This window comes from Micromys minutus (assembly GCF_963924665.1).
Source record: "Micromys minutus genome assembly, chromosome: 4".
Taxonomy (NCBI): Eukaryota; Metazoa; Chordata; class Mammalia; order Rodentia; family Muridae; genus Micromys; species Micromys minutus.
This window is the reverse complement of record NC_137973.1, coordinates 12,977,185-12,991,242: the sequence shown is the minus strand read 5'-3', so window position 1 is coordinate 12,991,242 and position 14,058 is coordinate 12,977,185. Positions and strand designations below refer to the sequence as shown.

The 14,058-nt window shown below is 36.5% G+C and overlaps 1 protein-coding gene across 1 annotated transcript in view; it reads left to right on the top strand.

Moving 5' to 3' along the window:
- Nucleotides 1-14,058, top strand: part of ZBBX (zinc finger B-box domain containing) — a gene marked incomplete at both ends in the record, with an annotated part of 103,363 nt that overhangs the window by 74,360 nt on the left and 14,945 nt on the right. The window contains 2 exons of the mRNA XM_080915349.1: nt 4,268-4,418; nt 10,451-10,573. Coding sequence (XP_080771475.1) covers nt 4,268-4,418; nt 10,451-10,573 — 274 coding nt within the window. The remainder of the gene's footprint in view (nt 1-4,267; nt 4,419-10,450; nt 10,574-14,058) is intronic.

The window sequence follows — 14,058 nt, the reverse complement described above, 5'->3', positions numbered from 1 at the left end:
TTTGTGATGATGGTTTGATATATCTATTCACATAAGGAAGGAATCTTACACTGAGGGAATGTGGGTTCTCCTGTGGGCAGTGAATCTATCATGATCTATCCCCAGGAAGCTCAGAGGAAAATGGCCCAGGGAATTTATTCATTCTGATTGGTGTTTCCCTGATGCCTAGGGATGTTGAACATTTCTTTATGTGTTTATTGGCCATTTGAAATTCCTCAGTTGAGAATTCTCTGTTTAGCTCTGTATTCCACTTTTAAAATATGATTATTTGTTTATCTGGAATCTAACTTGTTGAGTTCTTTGTATATATGGGATATTAGCCCTCTATCAGATGTAGAGACCATGTCCAGAAGTTAAGCATGGTCCCCCAGTTGAGGGATGGGGCCACTCACCTATCTCCAAAATTTTAGATTCAGCATTGCTCCTGTCTAAAGGAAATACAAGGACAAAGAGTGGAGCAGAGACTGAAGAAAAGGTCATCCAGAGACTGCCCTACCTGGGGATTCAACCCACATACAGACACCAGTCCCAGACACTATTGCAGATTTCAAGAAGTTCTTGCTCACAGGGGCCTGATATCCCTGTCTTCTGAGAAGTTCTACCAGATTTTAACAAATACAGAGGCAGATGCTTATCTCCAACCATTGGACTAAGCACAGTGTCCCCAATGGAGGAGGTATAGAATAGGACTGAAGGAGCTGAAGTGGTCTGGAATCCTTAGGAAGAGCATTATCAACCTACCAGACACCCTTCAGATCCCCCAGGAACAAAATCACCACCACCATGTGGAGGGACCCAGAGCTCTAGCCCCTAGAGAAAGGTCTTTTAGAGATCAGTGGTAGGAGAGGCCCTTGGTCCTGGGAAGGCTTGATGCCCCAGTGTAGGGGAATGCTTGGTCCAGGAGGTGGAAGTCAGTAGGTGGGTGGGGTAGTACCCTCATAGAAGAAGGGAAGGACAGGAAGGACAATGGGATAGGGGGTTTCCAGAAGGGAAACCGAGGACGGGGATAGCATTTAAATGTAAATAAATGAAATATCCAATAAAAATTGCAAAATAAATGTCAGGAAAAAAAAGAAAAGAAAAGAAAGAAAATGGCTTTAGGGTGCTGATGTGACATCAAATGTATCTGAAGGAAAACAAAGAAGGCTAGTCCTTAGAATAAACTGTCTGATGCTTTTTTTGGCATCCATAAGACCACAAAAGGTTCACAGATGTTTGAACTCTTAGACGAAGAAGTTTTCCTTCTCTGTCTCTTATTTCCTCTCAGAAAGAAGAATTTAATTACTAGAAAATGTAAAGCAATTGTCTCTTGCCATGTCTCTGCTTACAAATTGTGTCTCTTATTATTTTGGTAAAACAATACACATTTATTAGAGCCGTAGTTCAAAATTTAAAGTTTCTTGTTTGTGGTCTTGGAATATTTACCAGGATGGACAGTCATGTCCAGTTCTAGACACCCAGATAAAGTATAACTTTGATAGCTGAGGCATAGTAAACACATCTTCAAATTGCAATACTTTTAAACTTATGTATAAGTTTACTAAGGTGTAAAACCATTTTGAGCCCAGGAGAATACATAGTCATGAATGGATGAAACAAACGGAAAAGCAATGAATTACATGCCTGGCACAAAAGTAATGGAAATTCAATAATAAGGTAAATTTAATGTGTTTATAAAGAAATTGTGATGATAAGACAGTTGTAAGACAGAAGAATTAAGTTAAACCCAACACAAGAAGCTGGTATTTATATAAAAAAGATTAATAAGACACAATTCTAGATGTATGCGCTGGAAGAAAAAGTACAAACATTTATACATTGAAACAAAGTGAAACATAATGTAATTTTAAACTGGTATTACTTTGATGTATTATTCAGATAATTCAAAACATTGAAAAATGACATAGATTTTCTGCAAAATATGACTTATGAAAATTTAGTGTGAATGAATTTAGAAATCTAAAGAGAGATATCATTTACCAACATTTGATGTGTTTTCCAAATTTTCTATGTAGAAAGTGCAATTCCCAGAGCAAGACTCATTAATGTTAAGAAGGGTACACAGTGCAAGTGTGCTTTCCTTATTATTCGCTTGATGTTACACCACCAAGTGTCTGTTCAATAATGAGAGAGTGAGATTAGACATCAGAAGTGTTGGGGCTTCACAGTTTGAACAATAGATTCTTGCTTTCAGATCTTAAAGGGGTTAAATTATAAGCTCCAGGTTAGCAAAGTGATTATTTCTTTGCCAGAAATAATGTAGAAATCTATTATATTCAGAATAAAGTTTAACTTAAAGAATCAAGATTAATTTTGGCTGTGATGTTTCCAAATATTCAAATTAAGTGTAAGGTTGTTCATCTTAGACTTCTGTATTTATAAATTAAAACTTCCTATTAAGTTATGCTCTAGGTTTTTTGGGCTATACTGTGAATGAAAATTAACTACTTGGAGCTCTCTGTTTACTCTGGTTCTGATTCTGTCTATAGTCAACATTGTGAACTTGAGAAATAAATAGTGCAGAACGAAGTGTCACCTTTCAAAAATCTAAACTCAAAGTTTAAAAGTGTTCTTTAGATTGGCAATGGCATGACTTGTGCATATTAGAGCTGATCAAAATCTGGGAGAGCTATGAACAATGTCCTGAAAATTGGGTAGGATCCTGAATGATGTACATTACTGGCCATGAGCCTTATTTTAGTTTGTTTAAGTATCATCTCTATCTTTGTTCGGAGTTATAAAAATCACTGCGTATTATTTAATCTTTTGGAAGTAAGTATATTTGAACATTAATTACATTGATCTTAGAATTACTAAGCACTGATAATAAATCTCCCTGTATCTAAAATCTATCCAAAGGTCTAGCTCATCAACTACTTGTTTCTTCCCACTGTGAAGATTGGGTCTAACTAACTATATGAGCTGCCTATTCTTTAATAAACTTGAAACAAGATAGTCTTATCTGAAAAGAGAGAATCTCACTTGAGAAAATGCCTCCATAAGATTCATCTTTAAGGCATTTTTTTACTTAGTAATTGATGGGGAGGGGACTCTCAGTCCATTGTCAGTGGTGTTATTCTGGGCTTATGGTCCTGAATTCTATAAGATAACAGTCTTTGCAAGCCTTAGGGGGCAAGCCAGTAAGCAGCACCTCTCCATTACCTCTATATCAGCTTCTGTCTCCAGGTTGAGTTCCTTCCCTGCTTTGCTGGAGTTCCTGTTTTGACATCCTTGATGGTGAACCTTGATATGGAAATGAAAGTTGAATAAAAACCTTTTGTTCCTAAGTATTTTAGGACATGGCATTTTGTCCCCTGCCACAATAAGAAAACTAAACTCAAACTAAGACACTCTGTAAATTAGGCTGCCCCTGAGCACACAGAAAACCCCCTGTTCTAGTGTTCTCTCACTGCGGAGAATACAAATATAAGCCAATGTGTATAGCTCATATTTTGATTTTGTCTTTTAATCATAATAATAATCTGAAAAGGGACTTGGATGTTGGAATAGGTATTAATTCCAATGGACACAATCTAGATTTTCTAGGTTGAGACCACATCAATGTCACAAGTTATTTCTCTTTATTTTGGCCATTTTTGGCATATTTGTTTTTGGCTGAGAATCTGAGTAATTTGAGTTTCATCTATATGCACCATAATTAGATTTATCCTCTTTGCTCCTTTACTTCATCTTTTCAACTGTTTATAAACACAAATAATATTTCAGAGGCACGAGTCATTTCCTCATTTCAACATGCTTAATGTGAAAATATATTAAGGCAGTGCTTCTAAAACAATGGAGTTGTGACTCCTGTGGGAATCTAATGACCTTTTTACAGGGCAAGTACATTTGATAGCCTGCATATCAAACATACACTGCAATTCATAACAATAGAAAAATTAGTTATGAAACAGAAACAAAAATTATTTTATTGTTTGGGGTCACCACAACATGAGAGGTACAGCACCAGGAAGAATAAAAAACCACTGTTCTCAGGGAAGAAAATAAAGGAGTAAGTACACCAAGAAAACCTTTGTTTTATTTTTTAAACTTTCAACCTACTTGGATTAAGGACAACTTTCAGTTTCTAATTAGTGTTTGCATGTACTGGATATAAATATTGTATTATGTTTGTCTCCCTATTACAGTGTAAAAGTTATTATAGCAAAAGTAGTGTCAAAGTCATAGTGAGTTGCTTAATGAATGATTGATTGCATGATCTTGTTTTAATCATCTAGAACATAAATTGTTAAATGTTGTTTTCTAGTTAGGAAAAGTAGCCCTCAGAAAAAAACCTGTAAGTGAACGCTATCAAGGATCTAAGAAGTGTTCTCCTGTTGATAAAAATGAAAGACTCAATGCCCTCCCGTCATCAAGCATAAAGGGCAGCCATTCATGTTCTGAGATAACATCCACAGGTAACGTCTGATCAGGAATCATGATTTTTGTTTTACCCTATGCCAATCCTAACTCAATTATAAAAGCTGTCACTATTTAAAAAGTCATGGTCATTTCTGTTCAGTGACTAAAACCTCGTTGTTTATCTGCAAGTATTGAAGTCATGTGAGTTATAATATTTGAGGATATCAGAAAGTAAGGAAAAGACAGTAACATTAGAAAGATCATGTTAAGAATTTGAAGACATTGTTTATTTTATATCACAAACTAGTAAATCTCTTTAAATCACTTCATTAGCTAAGAATTATGTGTTACTTCCTTAAAATTTGTCATTAAGACAAATCATAAAAATACAAAGGTCTCCTAAATTTCTAAGATTTATATGTAATTTTAGATTTTCCTGTTATTATTATATCATTTGTATTATACTAAAACAAAAAAAACTTAAATCTACTTTTTGATGATGTTAACTGTAGGACATAGTGTAACTGTTTCCATATTCTTACGTAGAATGACTGCTATTAGTCTCTAGGACATACCTTGTTAGATCTAAACATTTTTCATTAATCTCATTATCCTCTCTCTTGAGTGTGCAGTTATTAGCATTCTTTTTTCTCCTTCTGTTATTTTTTAATTTTAATTAACTTGTCCATATAAATGGACGATCATATGTCACTTAGCATTGTGTCCCAAGTTTTATCATGTGCAAGAATGTTTTAAGATACAGTGTAAGGTTCTAAGGAAAAATGTCTGAGTCAGTGTATGTTTATCTTCTCTTTATGCATGTCCTAAACTTCCAACACTCCAGGGGACACTTGGAAAAAATCACTGTTAACATATTGTGTGTTTTTTTTTTAAAGGAAACCAGCTCTTTCTTTTTAAGGTTGGTCCTATGCCAATAGATAGATTAGTTATCACTGAATGTCATCACCCTAGCATGAACGAGGAACTGCAATTGCTAAATCACAGTAGTTCTCCAATGATTCAGGCAGATCTACAGTCCAAGAATGCTCTGCTCTCTTGCCACTGAACCTGACAGTTTTCTCCAGAAGTAGTTCTATAGCCTTGGGGAGGAGTTCTCAGGAATCTTTTAAATTTCAGGTTTCCAAGACATGAAGATTTTGTTTGTTTGTTTCCCTTCTTATTATTATAAGTTTTCCAAATCCTCTGTGGAGAGAATACTCAAGAAATTGCTATATAGTAGAAGACATAATAGAATATGTTAATTTGTGTTCCTCAAATTTTGGGGACAAGTTTGAGAAGTATTGATGATATTATATTTACTTTTCATGTATGTAGTTATTTATTTGTGTGTGTGTGTTTATGTGTCTTTGTGTGCGTGTGCACATGAACACAGATGCATGGAATGTAGGCATGTATATGTAGATACTCTTGTGAATGTGAAAGCCCAGGCCAGCATTAGGTGTTTTCTCTACTTGTTGCCCAGCATCTTTCTTTTAGAGCCAGTCTCTCATTGAGTCTGTAGCACATAGATTCACTAGACTAGCTGCTTTCTGATCCTAAGAGATTTTTCTGAATCTGACACACATGGCTTTTTACACCAGGGCTAAGGACACAAATTCAGTACTGTAGGCTTTAGTGTCTAGCTAGTTTTCCTTAAATGATTTTATACAATTAATCATGTCCAGAATTTTTTTATCATAGGGAAATTTTTCCCTGATTCAGTAGTTATACATTATATCAGATTCGCTATTTCTTGAGTTTTGTTATGATAAGTCTTTGTTCTTCATATGTTTAAATGGATTTTGGGGGCTTTGCATACCATTTTTTAGTAAAGACAAAGCCCTGGGATCTACCTAAGTATCACAATCATAGAAATACCTTTGTTCATAAATTATTATATCTTAATGTATTACATAATATACTTTTTCCAACTTTATTTTAAAAAACAGATACATATACAGATTATTAAAAGCATTTTAGTGTAAATATAAAGAAATATATTTTTCACAGTACTTCATTTTTTAAAGGTTTGGTAATATGCATTGAAATCTTACTATTTACAAAGATCATAAAGTACATGTAAAGCAAAATGTAACATGAAAATAGTCAAAGTTTTTGGTATATAAAGATTAAACATTATGATTTTTAACTACCAAAAATTGCCACAAGGCTATCTTCTTAGCTTTGGTTATTAATGGTTTAAGGTCTAGGAGTACCCCACACTTATTTTTTTTTCTAAGAAGGACTGAGGCTTTCTTTTAAGCATTTATTTATTTATTTATTTATTTATTTATTTATTTATTTAATTTATTTATTTTAGCTCCATATAGTCTGTGAGTTGTTTCTTGGGTATTCAGAGCTTACTGAGGCTTGTATCCAATTATCAGTGACTGCATATTATGTCTGTTCTTTTGTGACTGGATTACCTCACTCAAGATATTCTCTAGATACATCCATTTTCCTAAGAATTTCATAAAGTCATTTTTTCTAATAGCTGAGTAGTACTCCATTATGTAAATATACCACAATTTCTGTTTCCATTAATCTACTGAAGGACATCTGGGTTCTTTCCAGCTTCTGGCTATTATAAATAAGACTGCTATGAACATGGTGGAGAATGTGTCCTTATTCTATGTTAGAGCAATTCTGGGGCATATGCCCAGAAGTGGAATAACTGGGTCTTCAGGTAGTACTATATCCAATTTTCTGAGGTATCGCCAGAGAGATTTCCAGAGTGGTTGTATTAGCTTGCAACCCCACCAACAGTGGAGGAGTGTTCCTCTTTCACCACATCCTTGCCAGCTTCTGCTGTCATCTGAGGTTTTAATCTTAGCCATTCTGAATGGTATGAGGTGGAATCTCAGAGTTGTTTTGATTTGCATTTCCCTGATGACTAAAGATGTTGAGCATTTTTTTAGGTCCTTCTCAGCCATTTGGTATTCCTCAACTGAGAATTCTTCGCTTAGCTCTGTACCCTATTTTTTCATAAGATTGTATGAGTTACTGGAGTCTAACTTCTTGAGTTCTTTGTATGTATTGGATATTAGACATCTTTCAGATGTGGGATTGGCAAAGATCTTTCTCAATCTGTTGGTTGTTGTTTTATTTTCTTAACAGTGTCCATAGCCTTACAGAAACTTTGCTATCTCATTAAGTCCCATTTATTGATTCTTGATCTTACAGCACTAAGGAGTAGTGATTGTTGTTTCCTGCTATTTTTGCTGTTAGAGGTAGAATTATGTCTGTGTGTCTTTCTTCTTTTGGTTTTCTTGCTTAGTTGTTTCCCTGCTTTTTCTAGGGTATAGATTCTCTCCTTGTGTTGGGTTTTCCATTTATTATTCTTTGTAGGACTGAATTTGTGGTCAGATATTTTGTAAATTTAGTTTTGTCCTAGAATATCTTGGTCTCTCCATCTACGGTGGTTGAGAGTTTTACTGGATATAGTAACCTGGGCTGACATTTGTGTTCTCTTAGGGTCAGTATGATGTCTGTCCAGGATCTTCTAGCTTTCATAGTTTCTATTAGGAAGTTCTGTGTAATCCTGATCTGTCTGCCTTTATATGTTACATGATTTTTTCCCTTACTGCTTTTAGTATTCTTTCTTTGTTTTGAACACTTAGTGTTTTGACTATTATGTGTTAGGAAGAATTTCTTTCCTGGTCCAATTTATTTGGAGTTCTGTAGACTTCTTTTATGCTCATAGTCATCTCATTCATAAGGGTAGGGAAGATTTTCTACGATTTTGTTGAAGAATATCAACTGTGCCTCTTAGTTGCTATTCTTCACCCTCTTCTATTCCTATTATCCTTAGGTTTGGTCTTCTCATTGTGTCTTGGATCTCCTGGACATTTTGGCTTAGGAGATTTTTGGCTTTTGCGTCTACTCTGACTGTTTTGTCTATGTTTTCTATGGTGTTTTCGGCCCCTGAGATTTTTCCATTTCTTGTAGTCTGACAGAGATGCTTGCACCTGTGACTCCTGATTTCTTTTTTAGGTTTTTCCATCTCCAAGATTGTCTCTTTTTGGTTTTTTTATTGTTTCTATTTCCATTTCCAATTTCTTCATCTCTTTATTTGTGTTTTCTTGTAGTTCATTGAGTGATTTTTGGGTTTCCTTTTTAGAAGCTTCTATTTGTTTCTGTGTATCCTCCTGTATTTGTTTAAGGGAGGTATTCATGCACTTTTCAAAGATCTCTATCATCATCGTGAAGTATGATTTCAAGTCTGAGTTTTGTCTTTCTGGAGTGTTTGGCAATCCACTGCTTGCTAGTGTGGGAGAGCAGCATTCTGATGTTGCAAAATTAATTTGGTTTTTATTGTTTAGGTTCTTTCTCTTTCCTCTTGCCATCTTGTTGTCTGTGGTTATATATGGTCTTGTTGTCAGTGACTGGCACCTGTCTCTCCCATGGATCTGAGGGCCTGTGGGCTCAGGAAGAAAATTGCTTCTTAGTGTTCTGCTTTTTGTGGGTGAGAAGTGATTTCTAGTGGCAGGTACTTTGTTGTCTTTGTGGGCTTAGTTCTGGGAGTTCTTGTGAGGCTGCTTTGGAAGCCTGGTCCTTTGCCCACTGGTCCTGAGTGGTGGGGATCTGGCTCATTCTTCAGGCCAAAATGAACTCTTTTCCAGGTAGTACAGCACTCTCTGCTCACTGAGAACTCACGGTGTGCCCTCTCTAGGTCTTGGTGTCAGGTTTACCTCTGGTCCACGTGTAACGGTGCCCGTGGAGCTGATATTCCAGAACCACCCTTTCCCAGGCAGATCATGTTTCTCTCAGACACAGTCCTGGGCACTGCCTCCAAACACTCTCTGTGCTCTGGGTACTCACTGCACAACCTCACTAGGTCTGTACTCCAAGTTACCTGCTGGGCTAGGTGGATGAGCTACTTGGCGTCATGTCCTCCGGAACAGCCTTTCCATGCAGGTGGATCCCTACCTAATATACTTTAAAAGTCCTTTTTTTTTCTTTAAACATCTAAGCATACTTTTGACATTTACATTACTTTTTATTTATAATTAAAACATAAGAGCTCAGTGGGCTTTATTTCACAATTGAGACTGCATTTCTTAATATTACTCTTTCTGTAAATATTTCTTAATTCAGATTAGTATTGTTTGGGAACATAGTAGAAATAAAAAAATGAGCAAGGGGTTTATGTGATTTTTTTCTAATAAGTTGAGGTATTATATTTTAAGGTGTTTATTCTTTAACAACGTCATATACGTATCCTCACTACTCTGACAGACTATTCTACCATACGTTCTTTCTGTGCTCACTGATCTTCCATGTCTTAGAAAAACAAAGTGTCATGGCCAAAGCAAACTTATGGAGAAAATGTCTATTTCATCTTACTCTTTCATATCACTGAAGGAAATCAAGGCAGAAACTCGAAGTAGGAACTAAAGCAGAAGCTGTGCAAGAATATTGCTTATTGGCTTGTTTCCCATGGCTTACTTTTCCTGCTTTCTTACAAAACTGAAGACTGTCAAGCTAGGTTTGACATCACGCAAAGTCATTTGGGCCTTCCCACATCAATTATTAATCACAAAAATAGGCCAATCGAATAGAGGCATTTTCTCAATTAAAAATACTTATTCTTATAATAAAGTACACAATTCTAAACAACTTTAGATTATGTCATGTTGACATAAAACCAAATTTGACACCTTTCTTCCTCATGAGTTTCTTTTTCAAGTTTATATATTTTTATTTTCTTTTGTGATCCCACAGAGTTTAACAGAATTATCTTTGTGACGGTGAGTTGAAGCCTTGTAGGATAATTCCACTGAAGGATGAACCACATTATCCAGGCATATCATTAGATATCAGGGAAGGTGTAGGAACGCTGAGTGCCTGTTCTATGACTCACTGATAACCCGTGAAGTCTCATGGAATCCTAGTGCAGAGAACTGCAGCTCTTGAGAGTCCGTGACTGCAATGGCTCATAATATGGAGGAGAGCATTTCATAGTCCTCCTCCCTGTCTTCTGGCTGCAACATTCTCTCCATGTCCTCTTCAACTGTGTACCCTGAACATTTATGGGAGTGGGACTTAACTTATTTCATACTGTAAATTACATTATCTTTTTTTTCAGTTTCAGAAGACAAAATGTGGATCCCATTGAGCAGCTTAAGTGGGTATACTGGTTGTACAGATGTCTTGCATGATCAGCAGAGTGATGAAAATCCACTTCCAAATATGGAACAGCAAAAGACAGGTACACTCAATGGGAGGGCAAAAATGTCACATTGCTGGCTCACTTTGTTTCATAGTTTGATTATTACCAAGCTATTAGTCATCTGAAAATTTTGTGCAGCTGCACTGTACGCTAAGCAATAAAGGAATTGAATCAAGCCATCAAATAAACTCATTATTTCTCTCAAAGTTAAATTATATTCCTAGTCATTTTCATAGCAACATAGTGGTGAGTTTTATACAAAGTGTAGCTCATAATACATTACAGTTTTGAGCAATCTTTAAATAATATCGATACAAGTTCTTTACACATTAGTTGTGTTTTTGTGTTATATTTCATGTTCTTTTACTTGATTCTTCTTTTAATTGAAAATACATTCTTCCCTTACACAATACACCTGACCAGTGTTTCCCCTTCCCTTTCTTCTCCAAGCTCTGTGCCCCTACCTCCTGTCCTTCCTGGATCCACAAGTATCATCTGATATAAGAACAAACCTCTAACAACCAAACTGACAAAACAGCATAAAATAAAACAGGGCAAAACCTCTCACACTAAGGCTGGACAAGACAATCCTACAGGGAAAGAATCTCAAAAGCAGGCAAAAGTTTCAAAGACAAACCCACTCCCTCTTTTGGGGGATCTACAGAAACATTAAGCTGACAGCTTTAAAATAGATGCAGAGGATCTGGTACAGACCAGTATAGGCTCCATGATTGCGTCAGACTCTGTTAGCCCAAATGTGCCTCACTTAGTTAATTCAGTGGGCCATGTCATCCTGGTGTCCTACATCCCCTCTACCTCTTTATACCTGCTCTTCTATTGGAGAGAAGGGATCCAATGGAGACTCAGAGACTTTACTATGATTATTTGTACCCATTTGTGAAGTCACTGAACTATATTTAGATTTCATCTTAGAACCAAGATCAGTATTATTTAATATTAAACCTAATGCTTTGCTTTCAATCTGGGAACTTTATTAAAAATTATGATAGCATTTATTTTCTGTGTTATGTGTGTACACAGATAAAACACTGTTGTGTATCTATCACAGGTATTTACCTGATGGATTTGTCACTAGAATAGTTCGATTATTTCTCTTATTCTATCATACACGCTACAGTATATATGATTTTTGTCTGTGTTTTACATGAAGTTGCAAAATGTAAGTAAGAGACTTAAGTCATCTCAACACGATTGTGTGTAGCATGCTAAGACCAGGTGGAGGTAAAAGGGTGCATGAGAATTTCCCCTTGTCTCAGAGAGATTGTATCATAGGAAGAATACTTGACAAAACAGGCTATTTGTTTTGGCTTAAAGCCTCTCTTCATGTCAGAAATTTAATTACATGATTTTTTTCATGTTCATATAATTCATAAGTCTCTTTTGCCCTATGCTTGAAATAAGTCTTCTTGGCTAGCCTTGATATTTTCTATGTGAATTTCTGTAGATTCACCATCATAAATAATTTTATTTTATTATATAAAAATAACAAATATTTTTAGTATCAGACCATACATTTATGGTAAAACATTTAGAGTTCAATAATTAGATATTTATCATCACGTCAAATTTAAAAGAAACCTTGAGTTTTCTGCTTCTTGCTTCCTAGGCAGGGAGAAGGAACTGTGTTTCTTGTCACTGTATATTGTTGAAAATAAATGTAAACACATTTTGTGAGAACTCAGTTCCAAAGACAAATCTTCCTAAGTGAAGAGCCAGAGGCTTTTAAGAATCTATATGGGACAGGTGCATCACTGAGCAATTTACTATGAAAACCCTTTGGGTATCACACGCCGGAAGCCAGCCATGGCCAGCCACTGGAGATAAAAAACAATCCTGACCTCGCAGTCCTTCCACCAGAGGTTGTCAGATGCCAATGTCAACATAAAAAAAAAAAAAAAAAAAAAAAAAAAAAAAAAAACCCACATATTATACTGGAAATCTGGTGATCTCCTTGTTAGAAATGTTGATCCTTACAGGAATAAGCAAAACACAAGATAATCTGCAGTTGTCAATCATTTTCTTGGGTGCTACTGTAAATTCTTCCAAAGTCTTACTCTGAGAAAACTGATAAACATAAGAACCTAGAAATTAAATTATAATATATTAGCTGCAGTAGAGGTCTGTGTGTGTTACTGCTTTTTGGAAGTAGGGATGATAAAATAGATATGTCAGATGTCAGAGATTATATGACATTTAGTTGAGGCTTTAAAAGGTAGTAACAGCGGCCAGTTAGGAGAGCTGGGAAATGGATTCTGGACAGAGTTAGAGGCCGGAAATAAAACTAAATGTTCTTGGCGGTACAGCAGGTTACAGCAATTTTATACTCTGAACTGATTCAAGTGTATGTTGGAATGTAAATTTCTGAAAGGTCCTTAAAAATCTCTGGATGTAAAAGCCACAGACTACATTCATGTTTAGAGGCAAGTCTTCCTCATTCAACCTTGGTCAACATTTCCTGTGTTTGTAAATTTAACACTGTAGAACATCTTCAGCTGGACAGCAAGACATCAAGTTGACTTTCACTAGCTAAGACCAAGTCATTTGAGCATTACTTTGAAACCTCAGCACAAACTTATGCACTTCAGCTTTCACTCCCCAGGTGAGCCCTTGGGAGCTCTCCAACTTTGTCTTGTGCCCCAATTTCACTTTTACTCTTTGTAAATCCCTCCTTTCTGTTTTTAATCGGTGAGTGAGTTGCTCAGATTTTCAGTCAGTACGTATTTTAAAACTTATGCGGCTTACATTTTAATGGGAGCAAAGATCTTGATATTTAGTGGTCTAAAAGCATTCCACAGCTAGTAGACAAAGCCCACCGCCCCCACAGCCCCCTGCCCCCCAAATCTTCCTACTGATGAACAACTGCATCTGAAGTTCTTCCACACCTCTCCTCATGGCATCTCCTCCCAGCCTGTCTCTCACTGGCTCCTCCCTGTTACTAGGCAGACAATACTTGTATTTTTAGCCCAAGCAAATGGTCCTCCCTTTGGTTCAGGATGCTTTGCAGAATCCCACTGTCCTCAGAAGGTTTTGGGGGTGTGCTGCTCGCTCAGTGTCTGCTTCTCCCTTGGTATAGGGCTGTTACAGTCCAGCACGTGTAGCTGGATTGGAGGGCGTGAAGCTTAGCTGGGTGAAGCTTAGCTGGGTGTGGGTAAATGCAGTGCAGGATCCTGTCTACAAGAATGCAAGAAATGAACACACCAGCCCAGGGTCTCTGAGGCAAGCTTTGTGTGACCAGGGTAGGGGTGTTTGAAGATACTTCATCTACATACTAAGGCATTTAGGGTACGGTTGAAAAACAAAACAAAACAAACTTATGAGGTCAGACAAGGAGTGAAGGCTGACAAGTGTCAGGGTTGTAAATTTCTGCTTCACGATGGTGGTGGGATAGTTGGCTTTATGGCACCAGGTGGAAAGGTGGAGGTTGTTAATTCCTGCTGCCCTCACACTTAAAATTGGCCAAGTTGAAACTTCATCAACTCTTCTGTAACCCATTAAGGTCCCAC